The 12610-nt window shown below is 38.8% G+C and overlaps 1 protein-coding gene across 1 annotated transcript in view; it reads right to left on the reverse strand.

Moving 5' to 3' along the window:
• COPB2 (COPI coat complex subunit beta 2) overlaps nt 1-9754 on the reverse strand; it is a 28612-nt gene extending 18858 nt beyond the window's left edge. Inside the window, exons 1-3 of the mRNA XM_017648476.3 lie at nt 9601-9754; nt 3583-3720; nt 152-238 (exon numbers count right to left, since the gene is read on the reverse strand). Coding sequence (XP_017503965.1) covers nt 152-238; nt 3583-3720; nt 9601-9603 — 228 coding nt within the window. The 5' untranslated portion in view covers nt 9604-9754. The remainder of the gene's footprint in view (nt 1-151; nt 239-3582; nt 3721-9600) is intronic.
• Nucleotides 9755-12610: the final 2856 nt, after the last annotated feature.

Genomic DNA, 12610 nt, shown 5'->3' on the forward strand with positions numbered 1-12610 from the left:
ATATTACAGGCTCAGGGTATAAGTTCATGCTTCAAAAATTGCACTAATTAACAAAATAAATCAAGAATCAAAACTGTACAACTCATTTACATAATCACTGACCAATTCAGAAACTGAACTGAAGGAATTAGAAATTCATATAATTACTTACCGCTCCTGTTACAACCCAATTCTTTCTTGCAACAAACTTTGCAGCTCGAACAGGAAGATCACACACTTCAAATGTTTTCACCAGTGTCTTTAAAATTTAACAAGAATATACACTTTGAATGAGAAAATTACTGAAAAATTTATTGTTATATTTAAAATATCCAGTTATCTAGATCACTTTTTAACTGAAAAATATTCTCAGGTTAAAATACAAAAGCTCAACAGTCAAATGAAAAAGAAAGAAAACAAACAAAAAACAAAACCACCAGTCAACTTTCCTTTAACAGATTGAGAATTAAAATATTTATAAAATATTCTTTAAAAAAAAAGATATGTCCACAGGGTGGAATTCCAGACCTCTTTGTGCCAGCCCTTCCCTTCTTTGGCTACTGTCAGACTGACTTACCTTTACTCTTATTCCTTTTGCCTGAAAACCCATCCAAAGAACCTTATACTCTGATAATGTAGCACCCTCATAATTCTGTGCTTAATGTCAATCTTCCCTGCTAACCTCCTTGAAGGGAGGTATCTTGTTCACCACTATATTCCCAGAGCCTAGAACAGTAGCTAGGAACTATTGTGTAATAAGTATTTGTTGAATTAACTCTTTATTTCTTCTTTTTAAAATTAAACTCATAAACAAATTCAAACAAGATACAATTTTTTTGGGACACTTCAGCAATATGCTTCCATACAAATGCTATTTACATCTTTAGAGTGAAGTATAAGAAAACAGTGATTTAAATGTCTCTTCAAGCTGCTCAGAATGGAATAATACATAGGATAAAGGTAGAAAACTAAAAGACCATCCTAGGAAGAACAGGGGTAAATGCATCTCTTTGTCCTCCCATTTTGATGTCTTGTTCTTTAAAATTCTGAAAATTAAACTATCATTTTTCAATCTTTTCTTTTTGTACCAGAGATTAATGAAAACAGCACAATCTTACATAACCATGTGCAATAAATAAAAAGAATGGGCACTAGTTTGTAAGAACTGTTGAGCCTACTCTGGCTTGCCAAGCCAGACTTCAAAGATTCTTCAGACAAAAACAATAAATGGGGACATCAGCTCCAACCTGTACAATCACTACCAGTTGACTGTGATATAAAACATTGAGAACAGACAGAACATGACAACTTCACGAAAGTGCATGAAGACTCAACAAATGGAGGGATCTGCGGAGCAGTAAAAATAAAGCGGCCACAGAACAGACTGACATGGTTCATGTCCACATTAAGTGCTGTGGCTCATACAAATGACATAAGAAATAGTCTCTGCACTCTAGAAGATAAACAATCTAAAAAAGGAGTACATACTATATACTCAAGATACAAACACTCAATGTAAGTTAGGAAAATAATGACCAATACTTGTATGGTATCTTATAGGTCTCATACACAATTTTACCTAATTTGCTTTAATCCTTCATTTTAGATAAGTAAACTGAACTTATACATAGTTAAAATGCTTGCCAACATCATTTAATTAGCAGGATGGCTATTACTTTTAACATACTGATTTTTTAACCATTGTATCCACTACCTCCAAAAGGATATAATATTTCCTTATTTGAAATTCAAGTACATTTGAATTTATTTCCAAAAACCTTGTCTATTTTAAGAATTTTGCTCTTCCTATATGTAAGTGGCAAGTAGCCCCTGTTAATGAGTGTGGAAAAAAACAGACTAAAAAGTAGATCAACTACTCAACAAAGACTGCCTGCCTACCAAGAGACCATCAGGTATGCACCTGGATCAACAACAGTGGAATATAAGATTAGGATAACCCTTGTTCTCACAGAACCTCCATTCTTGAAAGAAAGAAGAAAATTTAACAAGAAATTACCAAGGAGATGAATTATGAAAGGGGAAGAAGACGACACCCCGCCAGAGGGCACAGAAGGGTATAAAAGAGAAAAAACAAGGCAAAGTGGATGACCCTGATAAAGCAGAGTTATGTTACAGTAAAGCCTAGAGAAAGATAAAGGAAGTACACCTGGGCTTCAGAACACACTACAATGAAATGACAGAGCTGAGAGATAGCTCGTTGGAGCTGATAGAGGGGATCTCTTGGAAGAATTAGGAAGTGTGGTGGGGGAAGGGAAACACACCAACACATTTGTTAAGCATAAAATCAGAAAGGTTTTAAACATTTGGATGGGGGATTTTTTAAAAAAAGCAGTTAGCTGCATATTACCTGCATCAAGGCAAAAGGAATTCACAAGATTTGAAACTGCTGAGACCAGAAATCCTGAACTAGTGATACAGTGATAAATGGAATGTTTATTATTCCTAAGTTCAACAAATAACTAGTGAGCACCTACTGTGTGTCAGGTAATGTTATAGGCACTGGGATACAGAGGAGAACTAAGTGTTAATGTGTATAAAATGTCACAGGTGGGTAGTAGGTTACTGTGCAGTCATTACTGTGATGTAAGGCTATAAGGGTATTTTTAGGTTTACTCCTGACCTTGGTTCCCTAAGCCTGTTTTTGCCCTCTTAAATTCCTCAAATGTGAATTCATCTGGATTTTATGAACTTAACCTTGGACAGTGAAGATAACTGCTGTGTAAGTAGACACATACTGTGACTGTATGGTACAGTGCCGAATATATGTTCTGATCTTGCAAAGAAAAAGATTAAGGATGGTCAAGAAAGACTGGAAAATATGAGATAAATTAATCTTAAGGATACATTAGTTACTCAAAATGAAAGAGAACAAAAGTATTTAAGGCAGATAATTTATAAATGCATAGTCTCATATGTGTAATCAAATATTTCTTTGATATAATCTGAAAGTTGTATGCTGCTTGAAAGTTACTGCATATCATTATACTGAGCACATGACAAAGAAAAAGTAAAATTAAAAGTCTGTTAGAATATTCACTGAAAGGAAAATCAAGTACTATTAAATACTTTATCTAGAGCAAGTGACATTATATTGGTTTCTTTAATTTCAAAGAAAAGCTATTACTACCTACATCAGAATTTAACATTTAAATATTGGGGCAGATGAAATAGGGGAAGGGGATAAAGAGGTACAACCTTCCAAATATAAAATAAGTAAGTCACAGGGATGAGATAGTCAATAATATTTTAATAACTTTGTATGGTGAAAGACTGCAAAGACTTATCATGGCAAGCATTTTGTAACATGTAGAATTGTCAAATTCACTGTGTACATCTGAAATCAATGTAGTATTTCATGACAACTACACTTCAATAAAGAAAATTTAAAAAATAATATTGTACATACTGAGCTAAGAAGAGTTTCTTCCACAAGCTATACCCTTGAAAAATGTTAGTTCCCCATTACTGAAAATATTGAATCAGTTTTTTTTGAAAAAGCAGCCTGCACTGTTAGGTTTTTTCTCTTTCATTAGAAACACAGTCTAATACAATATTTCTAATAAAGTCCTTAAAAATTCCTACCTGTGTTTCATGATTCCAAACACACACACTGCCATTGTAAAGACTTGCCAACATCCATGGCTCTGTAGGATGCAAATCCACACTCTTAACTCGATCAGATCGAGCAGTTAGCTTTCTCTTGATATCCAGTCGCAGAGGCTAAGGAGAAACATTTAAAAAAAATTAAATTGCTATGCCAAATAAAACATGTGTGAGGGCTTAACTAAAAACAGCACATTAACAGGCCTATAAGACAATTTTCAGGTTTTACTTTGCTAAACAGTATACACAGTTTCAAGTCTAACGCACCTTTTTCTTCACTCACATATACAAATATGAGCATTAAAAATTTTTAAGCTTATCATAGCACTTGTGAAACATTTTGGTCTTGGGATCCCTTTACATTCTTAAAAAATTTTGAGGACCCTAACAGCTTTTGTTCATGTAGGTTGTATTACTGATACCATGTTAAAAACTGAAACTGAGACAATTTAAAAATATTTATGTATTAACTCATTTTCAAATAACAAAAGACCATTACATAGTAACTAACATAATTTTACAAAAAATAACTGTATTTTCAAGAGAAATTTAGTGATTGGCAATGTTTTTGCAAAACTCTCCATATTCTGACTTGATAGAAGACAGCTGTTTTCTCATATCTGATTTGGCCTTCAATATGCTGTGCTACATTATTTTCATTGTTGCCCATGGGGGAAAAAACCCTGGCCTCACAAAAATATGTAGTTAATAATTCTTCTCAAATAACTGTGGATATTCTTTGATACCACATAGAAACTTGACGAGCGGGTACTGTCTTAAAGGCTAGCTGGAATGTGAAATTTAGAAATCACATGAACTCTTTATACTTTGTTACATAAAAATCCATTGGTCAACCCTGTGTTTTAAGTGATCTTTCAACTACGCATCATTTTGTAATGTCATGCACTCACTGGTCATTTGGAATATGTTGGTTTTCTGTCCACACATTTCATTATAAGCATCAAAAAGTCACATTCAATAATATCACCATTTATCTCAACTGATAAATCTTTAAGCACTAGAAATCTATCAAGTTCAGTGATTAGTAGAAGTTTTCTAAAATTCTAATTTTAACTTGAAAGCTCTAATTTTATTACAAGCAACATACACCATCAGGCACTGGCTAATAAGTTTTTTTGTGTGTGTGATTTTTTCTAATATGCAGATACGCTCTCCTGGTTAAAATATTTCAGAGACAGCCCTTTAATGACCTGGAGGATAAAATCCAGTAAACTGAACTTGGGTTACAATAGCCTTCAGACAAGGCCTTGTCTGCCTTATAGGCCTATTACCATCCTTTCTTAATTCTTAGACCTCAACACAGTCTCTTCTGCTCTTAAATGTGCAATTCCCTCCGCCTTGACCACTCTTTTCCCTCCTCTTTTCCTAGCCAACTTCCATTCAACCTTTAGGGTTCAGCTTAATTATCATTTTCCTGACTCCTCTGGGTATTTCTGCTGTATACTGGCAGAACTCTTTCTGTAAGACTTGCCACCCTGCCTTGGATGAGTTCTGTGGTCCCGTATGCTTTGGGGCATGTGCAGTGGCAAGGACCAGGAGAGATTTGTTCAGGATTAAAAAACCCAGTGCAGGTGCTAAATGCCTACCTGTTGAATGAAAAAAAGGAGTAAGTTGCTGCTGTCTTATGATGATTAGAGCTATTTTGAATTAAATCTGCTGTTTGGAAATAAATTTAATTCTCATATATGTTTCTGTTTTTGTGTACAGGTTAGCAGAACCCATGGTGACAGTATGAGTGGAGCCCAGCTGCGTGCGGCCCCCAGCATGGACGGTGCACCGTCCTGAGTCATCGGGGAAGGTTCTTTAAGCAGAGCCCTTTGGTTCAGCTGGAGAGCAGTAATCAGATGTTTGCCATGAAGGAAGGAAAACTTCCCAAGGTTGCTGCTAAAGCAATTAGCTCATGTCAGACATATACATGTAATTTATATAGGCAAATAAGTTCTAGAGAAGTAATTCGGAATTGCTCCATGCAGATGTAATGAGTTTATTCATTAGCGTAACAAGCTCTTGATACATTTCATGTGAATTTTAGGATACTGTCATTACCAAAAAGGGAGAAAAAGAGAGTCTGGGCAGTGATTGCTTTTTATCTCAGCACGAATGATTTGTAATAATTTCCAGTTTTGTATATGTAAGGGTGTAGGGAATCTTTGCCAAAAGCAACTCAGGTGCAATATTAATGAAAAAAGAACGTAAAAACACAATGAAGACTTTGGTGTGAGGGAACCTATTCTTTCACTCATTTTACGGGTTTTGTTCCCCTGTAAGGTGAGGAAGTTGCTGATTTCTCCCTGTTTATCATAATCATCAGAGAATCTGTCGTGGAGGCTGTTTAATAATGTTTTGATCAATTAAAAAGCATTCATTTTAATACAATTCTCCAAGTGCTATGTATTTTTTTCCCACTGCACTCTTGGCCTCATTTGGTGATTCTGCAGCAGGCAGCAGAGTCTCCTGGAGGGCTGGTTTAAAACGGGCTGCCGAGCCTTCCCTGGGGTCGGGTGGAGCAGGTTTGGGTGGGCCCGGGCTCCTCGATTTGTTTGTAATGACTGGGACATTGGCATATTCTCCCATCTCCTCTGTATCATTTCCTCTGATAAACACCTGTAAAACTCGACCTGGCCATGTTCTTTGAAGGAGAGTCGGATGTAAGGGTTCTTACTGCTCTGGAATGGACCAGGCTCTCTGTCAGGAGGGGCTGGGTGAAGATGAACCACTATTTGGACACTCATTTCCTGTTATCACTCCCTGCTAGCCAGCATGCACAAGACACAAGGACCAGCTCAAGCTAGGCTTCTCAAGGCTTTTCCAACAACACTGAAGGCCTCATCTCTTTCCATTTTTCTGGGCGGTCGGCCGCTCGGTTGGGCGGAAGAGAGTGTTGGTGCTCAAAAGGCTCCCAGGAAGCTGGGGGCCCAGCTGTACTCAGCTGGAGTGGCTCCGGCCCTCCGGACACCCGTGGGGGAGGGGAGAGGGTGTAGGCTGGGGGAGGGGAAGGGTCTCAATTCTTTAAGTTTTTAGAAAATGCCTGCCAAATAATCAAGTCTGAACAACCAGTTTGTCAGTCATTGTTTCAAGTAAAACTTAATGGTATACAACATAAGTGCTTTATGCCTTCCTATTTCATCACACAGAATATTTAAAGATGCATACTCAAGGTTCGAGATGTCATAAAATGAGTACTTTTTCCGTTTCATCGGTGACATTTTTAAGTGCAGCTGGCTTAAAAAAAAAATTATGTGACAATGAAGAATGTACTATTAGTACAATTTGGTTAACACTGTGCCAGCAGTTATACCTTCCATTACTCTTACACCATCAGCGAAAATATCAACATAGTGAAAATGGCCAACAGTGTCTTACTATTAAGAAAACAGTTTTAATTTGTGGACCTCCTGAAAAAGTATGGGGGACTCCTAGGAGGTCATGGATCACACTTTGAGAACCCCTGATTCACAGACTATGCAGTAAATAAATATATCTACTAAATCACAATTTTTTACCATGTCATTAGTGTCATATCAGAAAATATTCTTAGTACTCATTAAGTCTTAGTAACCCTATAGTACTAATCAAAACAGTATTGCACTGGCACACACACACAGATTAATGGAACAGAATAGAGAGACCAGAAATAAATCCCTGCATAGACAGTCAATTAATTTACGACAAAGGAGCCAAGAATGTACAATGGGGAAAGGACAGTCTCTTCAATATATGGTGTTGGGAAAACTGGACAGCCACATGCAAAAGGATGAAACTGGATCACTATCTTAACACATAAAAAAATTAACTTACGATGGATTAAAGATCTGTATGCAAGACTTGAAATCACAAAACACCCAGAAGAAAACAGGTGGTAAGCTCCTTGATATTGGTCTTGGCAATGATTTTTTTGGACTTAACACCAAAGGCAAAGGCAACAAAAGCAAAAATTAAGTAACTGGGACTACACCACACTGAAAAGCTTCTGCACAGCAAAGGACACTGTAAGATAAATTCTAACAGGAATAAGCAGGCAAAGAGAGACAACAAAGGGCCAGGTAATTTATTTAAATACCTCCAGGTGAGGTTCTGTGGCCTTCTTGTCACAGGCCAGAGAAGTCACACCCGGTTGGGGAGGTTGGGGGCTTATAAGGGATTAGGAGGGGGAGGAGTGGGCAAGCTATCCTAAGGGGTGTGGAGAGGTATGATTGGCTAAAGGTGACATAATAGACAACTAGAAACTTTTTCTCCTTCCAAGAGGGAGGAGGCTGACATCTGGGTCTTAGCTGGCACATCAGGATGGAATTCAGGGAGAGCTGTCCCCTCTCCATATACGGCACGGACTTTGGGGTCTGTTCTGTTCTCCCCCTATGGCATCTCTCTGTTCTGTTTGCATGTCCTTGTTTTTCCTTTCTCCAGCCTAACAGACACCATCAACAGAACAAAAAGGCAACCTATCAAATGGGAGAGAATATTTGCAAATTATGTATCAGTTAAGGGGCTAACATCCAAAATTATATTATAAAGAACCCATACAACTCAGTAGCCAAAAAAAAAAAAAATCTGGTTAAAAAATGGGCAGAGTTTCTGAATAGACATTCTTCCAAAGGATACATACAGATGGCCAATAGTGCCTACAGTAACCACTCCAAGAACATTATCTATAACTCTCCCAGCTGTTGTGAGAATTAGGGGGTTAATGTTGGACAAAGTGCATGTACAGTAAATACTCAATGGTAAATGAGAATACGTAAATTCACATTTTGTAGCTGAAAGATTTTAAATGTGTTAAAAAAGGAAGGAAATATAAAAATACACTCTTAAATGTAAAGATTGCAAAAGAAAACTAAATTAGTCATATCATGGGCCTTTTTCAAAAATGTCCATCACTGAAATCACTGCAGACTCCACACCAGAGCAGGTCCTTAGTAATAGGTGGTGGTATAAGAGACTTGAGGTCTTGTTCACCAGCTCTTAACCTGGGGATCCAAGATCCATTGAGGAAGCTTGGGGAGGGGTGATATTTGTGAGTGAACCCAAAGAAATTTTATCCAACACTAGTGCGTCTGTAAGCATTTTTCTAGGAGTATCTGTAATTTCCACCAGTTTCCCCAAGTAACCAAACTCTTGTCATTCCAACTCTGCCACAATTAGCTTTGTACAAACTTAATTTTAATTTTTTTAAACTGTCACGTGAGAAACTTGGATTTATTAATTCCTATGGTGTTTAAGCTCCAAAATCTTTGTACCTGTGCATCATAACAAGTAAAAAACGGCAGGAAAATGTTTAAGTATACAATACTTTCTTACATTTTTTCAGAAAGGATATTCACACTATTTTTTTCCTTCTTATTTTCTTATAACACTCTGGCACAAATATATTTTAGAATATTTCTGAGGGTGAGAATAAAAAAGTTCTATCAAAAGCTTACCAGCTACCTTATTTGCAATTGCAGAGACGCACTCCAGTTTTATAAACTCCCTAACCCTTCTTTTTCCCTAGAAATCTAAGATGGGATCACAAAGCATTTGAAATTCCACTTCTGACTCCATATACACATTATTTTCTTTGTTTCTTGGCTTCCCTTTCTCAGTCCAGAAGTAAGTTCAGCATGAGTGTAAAACTAGTTGTTAACGGTTTTAAGGGAGAATGATGCAGTTTTGCTAAAACCTTCTACAGAGTTCGTTTTCGGTTTCTTTTATTTCCCTACACCGCAGACCCCCACTGCAGACTGCAGGAGCTCTGGCAAACGCCAGAAGCACCGGGGGAGTCAGGGACTCATTTCCAGGTATTGCTTCCGCAAACTGCCCTGATTCCCGGGCCCCGCGGCCTCCTCCCTCACAGAGGTCAAACTGGACCGGGACCCAGCAAGGCCTGAGGCGGCGGCCTCAGTTAGAGTGCAGGCCACTGCCGCGGCCCCCAGTCCAGGAACCTCAAGAAACGGTCTCAGATAAAGGGGCTCCGCTCCCTCCTGCAGGCTCTGTACCTACCATGGCTCCGTCGGTCAGCGGTCTGGCGCCCTCACCAGATGCCCGCGACGAAGTCCGTGAGACACCCACTGACCCGCAGACCGGCCGACTGACTGACGTGGAACTTCCGGGAGGCGAGTCTCGCGATAACAGACACCAAGGCCCAGGCGCCTGCGCAAGTCTGGCGCAGGACTTACGTTTCTTATCCCTCCTCTCTCAGTTTCCCAGGCAATGTCGCGTGCCAGTCAGGAGCTGATCGGGGGCTGCTTGAGAAGGCAGGACGAGGCCTTGGCTGCCAAAGGCAATGGTCTGGGGCTGCTGAGCGTGGACCAGAACCAGGAAAAACGAGAGATAAAAAAGCTGAGAAAAAGGAAATGCTTAAACCCCGCGGAACGCTAACGGCGGGGGAAGCTCCCCAGTAGTGGAGTTGTGTCGCAGAGGCTGGAAGAGCTGTGGGGCCTCACCTGACTGGCTCTGAGGAGAGGGAAGAGAAGAGAAGGCGAAGGAAGGCTCTACGCCCACAGTACTCTGATGGACTGGAGACCAAGTCCCAGAGAGTTCTCTGCAGGACCTGGTCTAGGTACTGGCTGACGCTGCGAAGGCGCGGGCCAGACTCCCGGCTAAACTTCAGGCTCCTGAGGTCGGAAGGAGGCGAAGAGCCTTCAGTTCTGGAGCTGCCCAGGAGATGGAACCACTCACACCATGCGTTCACTTTTTATTGGGCATCCACTGTGTTATTCATTCAACAGATGTTTTATCTATATTCGGCTGTGCGCCAGACATACTTTCAAATTGTTACATCAAATCTGAATTATCTCCATTTTAGTGATGAGGAAACAAAGGCTCAAAGAAATTGTGTCCTGGGAAGTGTTAGAGTCAGGATTTAATCCCAGATTGGTATGACCTCAAAGCCCTGTTTCTAAGTACTGTAGTAAGGATCTGTGCCATAGGGGTTGCAAAATAACGGGAGAGTGTTGACCTACTACCACGCTCTAACGTTCCTGCTTTTATTATTTTTTAAACACTATAGGCCAAATAAAACTTACCCTCTTGTTACAAATTAAAGTGTACCTTTGGCCTGAGAGAAGGCTTGACTTTTTTAGATCTCTGTATTTTCAGAAAGGCAAAATATGTGTGTGTGTGTGTGTGTGTGTGTGTGTGTGTGTGTGTGTGTGTGTGTGTGTGTGTGTGTGTGTGTTGGACGAGTTCTAAAGGTCCATATCTACTATTCTGTTTCTGTGATAATAGAAAGAAGAGTGGGCCTGGAATTGGATTTTAGTGCCAGCAGGGCCTTCTGATATATAAATTGAGGCTAACAATTGAAACAATTGACTACTTTACTTACTCTATGGAGTGATTGAGGATCACAAGACTTAGTTGAAATTTTTACAAGTATGAACTGTACCTAAATAGCTTGAATAGTGGAGCTTCTGATATTTCTGATTCCTGCATACTCTTGTACCTGAGAAAGTATTTCATGCTGGCACATACCAAGTAATGCAAAATAAAATACATCATTTCTAGTCCCAAGGAACTCAGTTGCAGATACTTAAATCCTTGTATACCAATAAGGCACCCAAGGATTTACCTACCTGGTATTGATGAGAGCTAAGCCCCCATGTGTAACACTCTCTTTGACTAGATCCTTTCTCATTTTTTTCCACTGCAGTTAATCAATATTAAGTCCTGTAGTTGTGGGCTATAAATTCATTCTTCTTTCAGCCATTACATACTGAATTTGTACTGTGTCCAAAGCATTACACTAAGTGCTGCCTGAAGATTATACCTAGAAAAATTTTGTCTTGGATTTTAGTTGAAAGAAATTTCATTTTAAGGAAATATTTTCAAATATGAACAAATACTAAAATAACATTAAATGTGTATTCCTGTGCATTCAACTATGGGTTTAAAATAAAATCTGTTGTTTACTCTTTGGTTTAGAGGAGACTGGAAGGTTAGGAAAATGGCTCTGGGGAAGAAAAGAAATATAGACAAGCTTAGCAAATTGGTAAAGGGTTTCCCAAGAGGTTGACTGCAATTGATCGACAGATCTTAAAGTCTTACCTAGTCAATTTCTAGGATGACTGTTTAGACCCTGCCTTTTTTCTGCTGGGTACTGCTTGGGAGAATTCCAAGCAGTAAGTTCAGCCAGCAGTGTCTCTATCAGTACTCTATATACACTTTGTCCTCTCCATTCTATTTCTACCCCTTAGCAAAAAGTTGGGAAAGTGAGAATAATTCCTTGAGGAAAAGTCTAGTTGAGTTTTAAGAAAATGTACATGCCTCATCACTTAGCAAAGTGCTGAGTAGGAGCATGAATAAGAACCTAGTTTCCCTCTTCAAAGGGGTTACAATCTATACGCAGGAAGTGTCAGTTATGCACAAATAATTGAATACGAGACTGAATATGAGTACTGTGAGAGAGAAGCTCCAATAAAATACTCTGAGGATAAAACACCCAGGTGGGGAGATAACAAGTTTCATAATGGGGGCTGATTTTGAGCTGGACCTTGAGGTGAAGACAATGCAGTATGTCTGAAGGTCAGAAATAGCCCCGTTTGCTTGGAGAATGGTATTCATTTAGAAAGGCAGTGAGGGAGATGGCTGGAGAAGCAAGATGGGGCTAGAACTGAAAGATTCCTAAATAGGAGAAATTGGGCTTTGAATGAGGAAGCAATTGGGAACCACTAGGTGGAAAGCTGACATTTCTACACTCTATAAGATTCACCTTTTTTTATTGTGTATGAAGTCATGAATTGAGACAGTAAAACACTAAAAAAATTTGAGGGAAGTAGGTGTGGAAATAACATTTAATAATGAATAAATTTTATTGAGTATTCACTGTGTGCTCAACATTGGAATATCTACATTGCCTACTACAATTCATATACTACTCCTAAAAGATAGGCATTATTTTCTCCAATTTATAAATGAGAAACTGAGGCCCAAATGTTTTTAAGTAATATGCTCCATGCCACACTGCTCAAAAATGAGCGATAGATTTGATATTTAAACCCAAATCTATATCCAG

The sequence above is a fragment of the Manis javanica genome, chromosome 3 (assembly GCF_040802235.1).
Source record: "Manis javanica isolate MJ-LG chromosome 3, MJ_LKY, whole genome shotgun sequence".
NCBI lineage: Eukaryota > Metazoa > Chordata > Mammalia > Pholidota > Manidae > Manis > Manis javanica.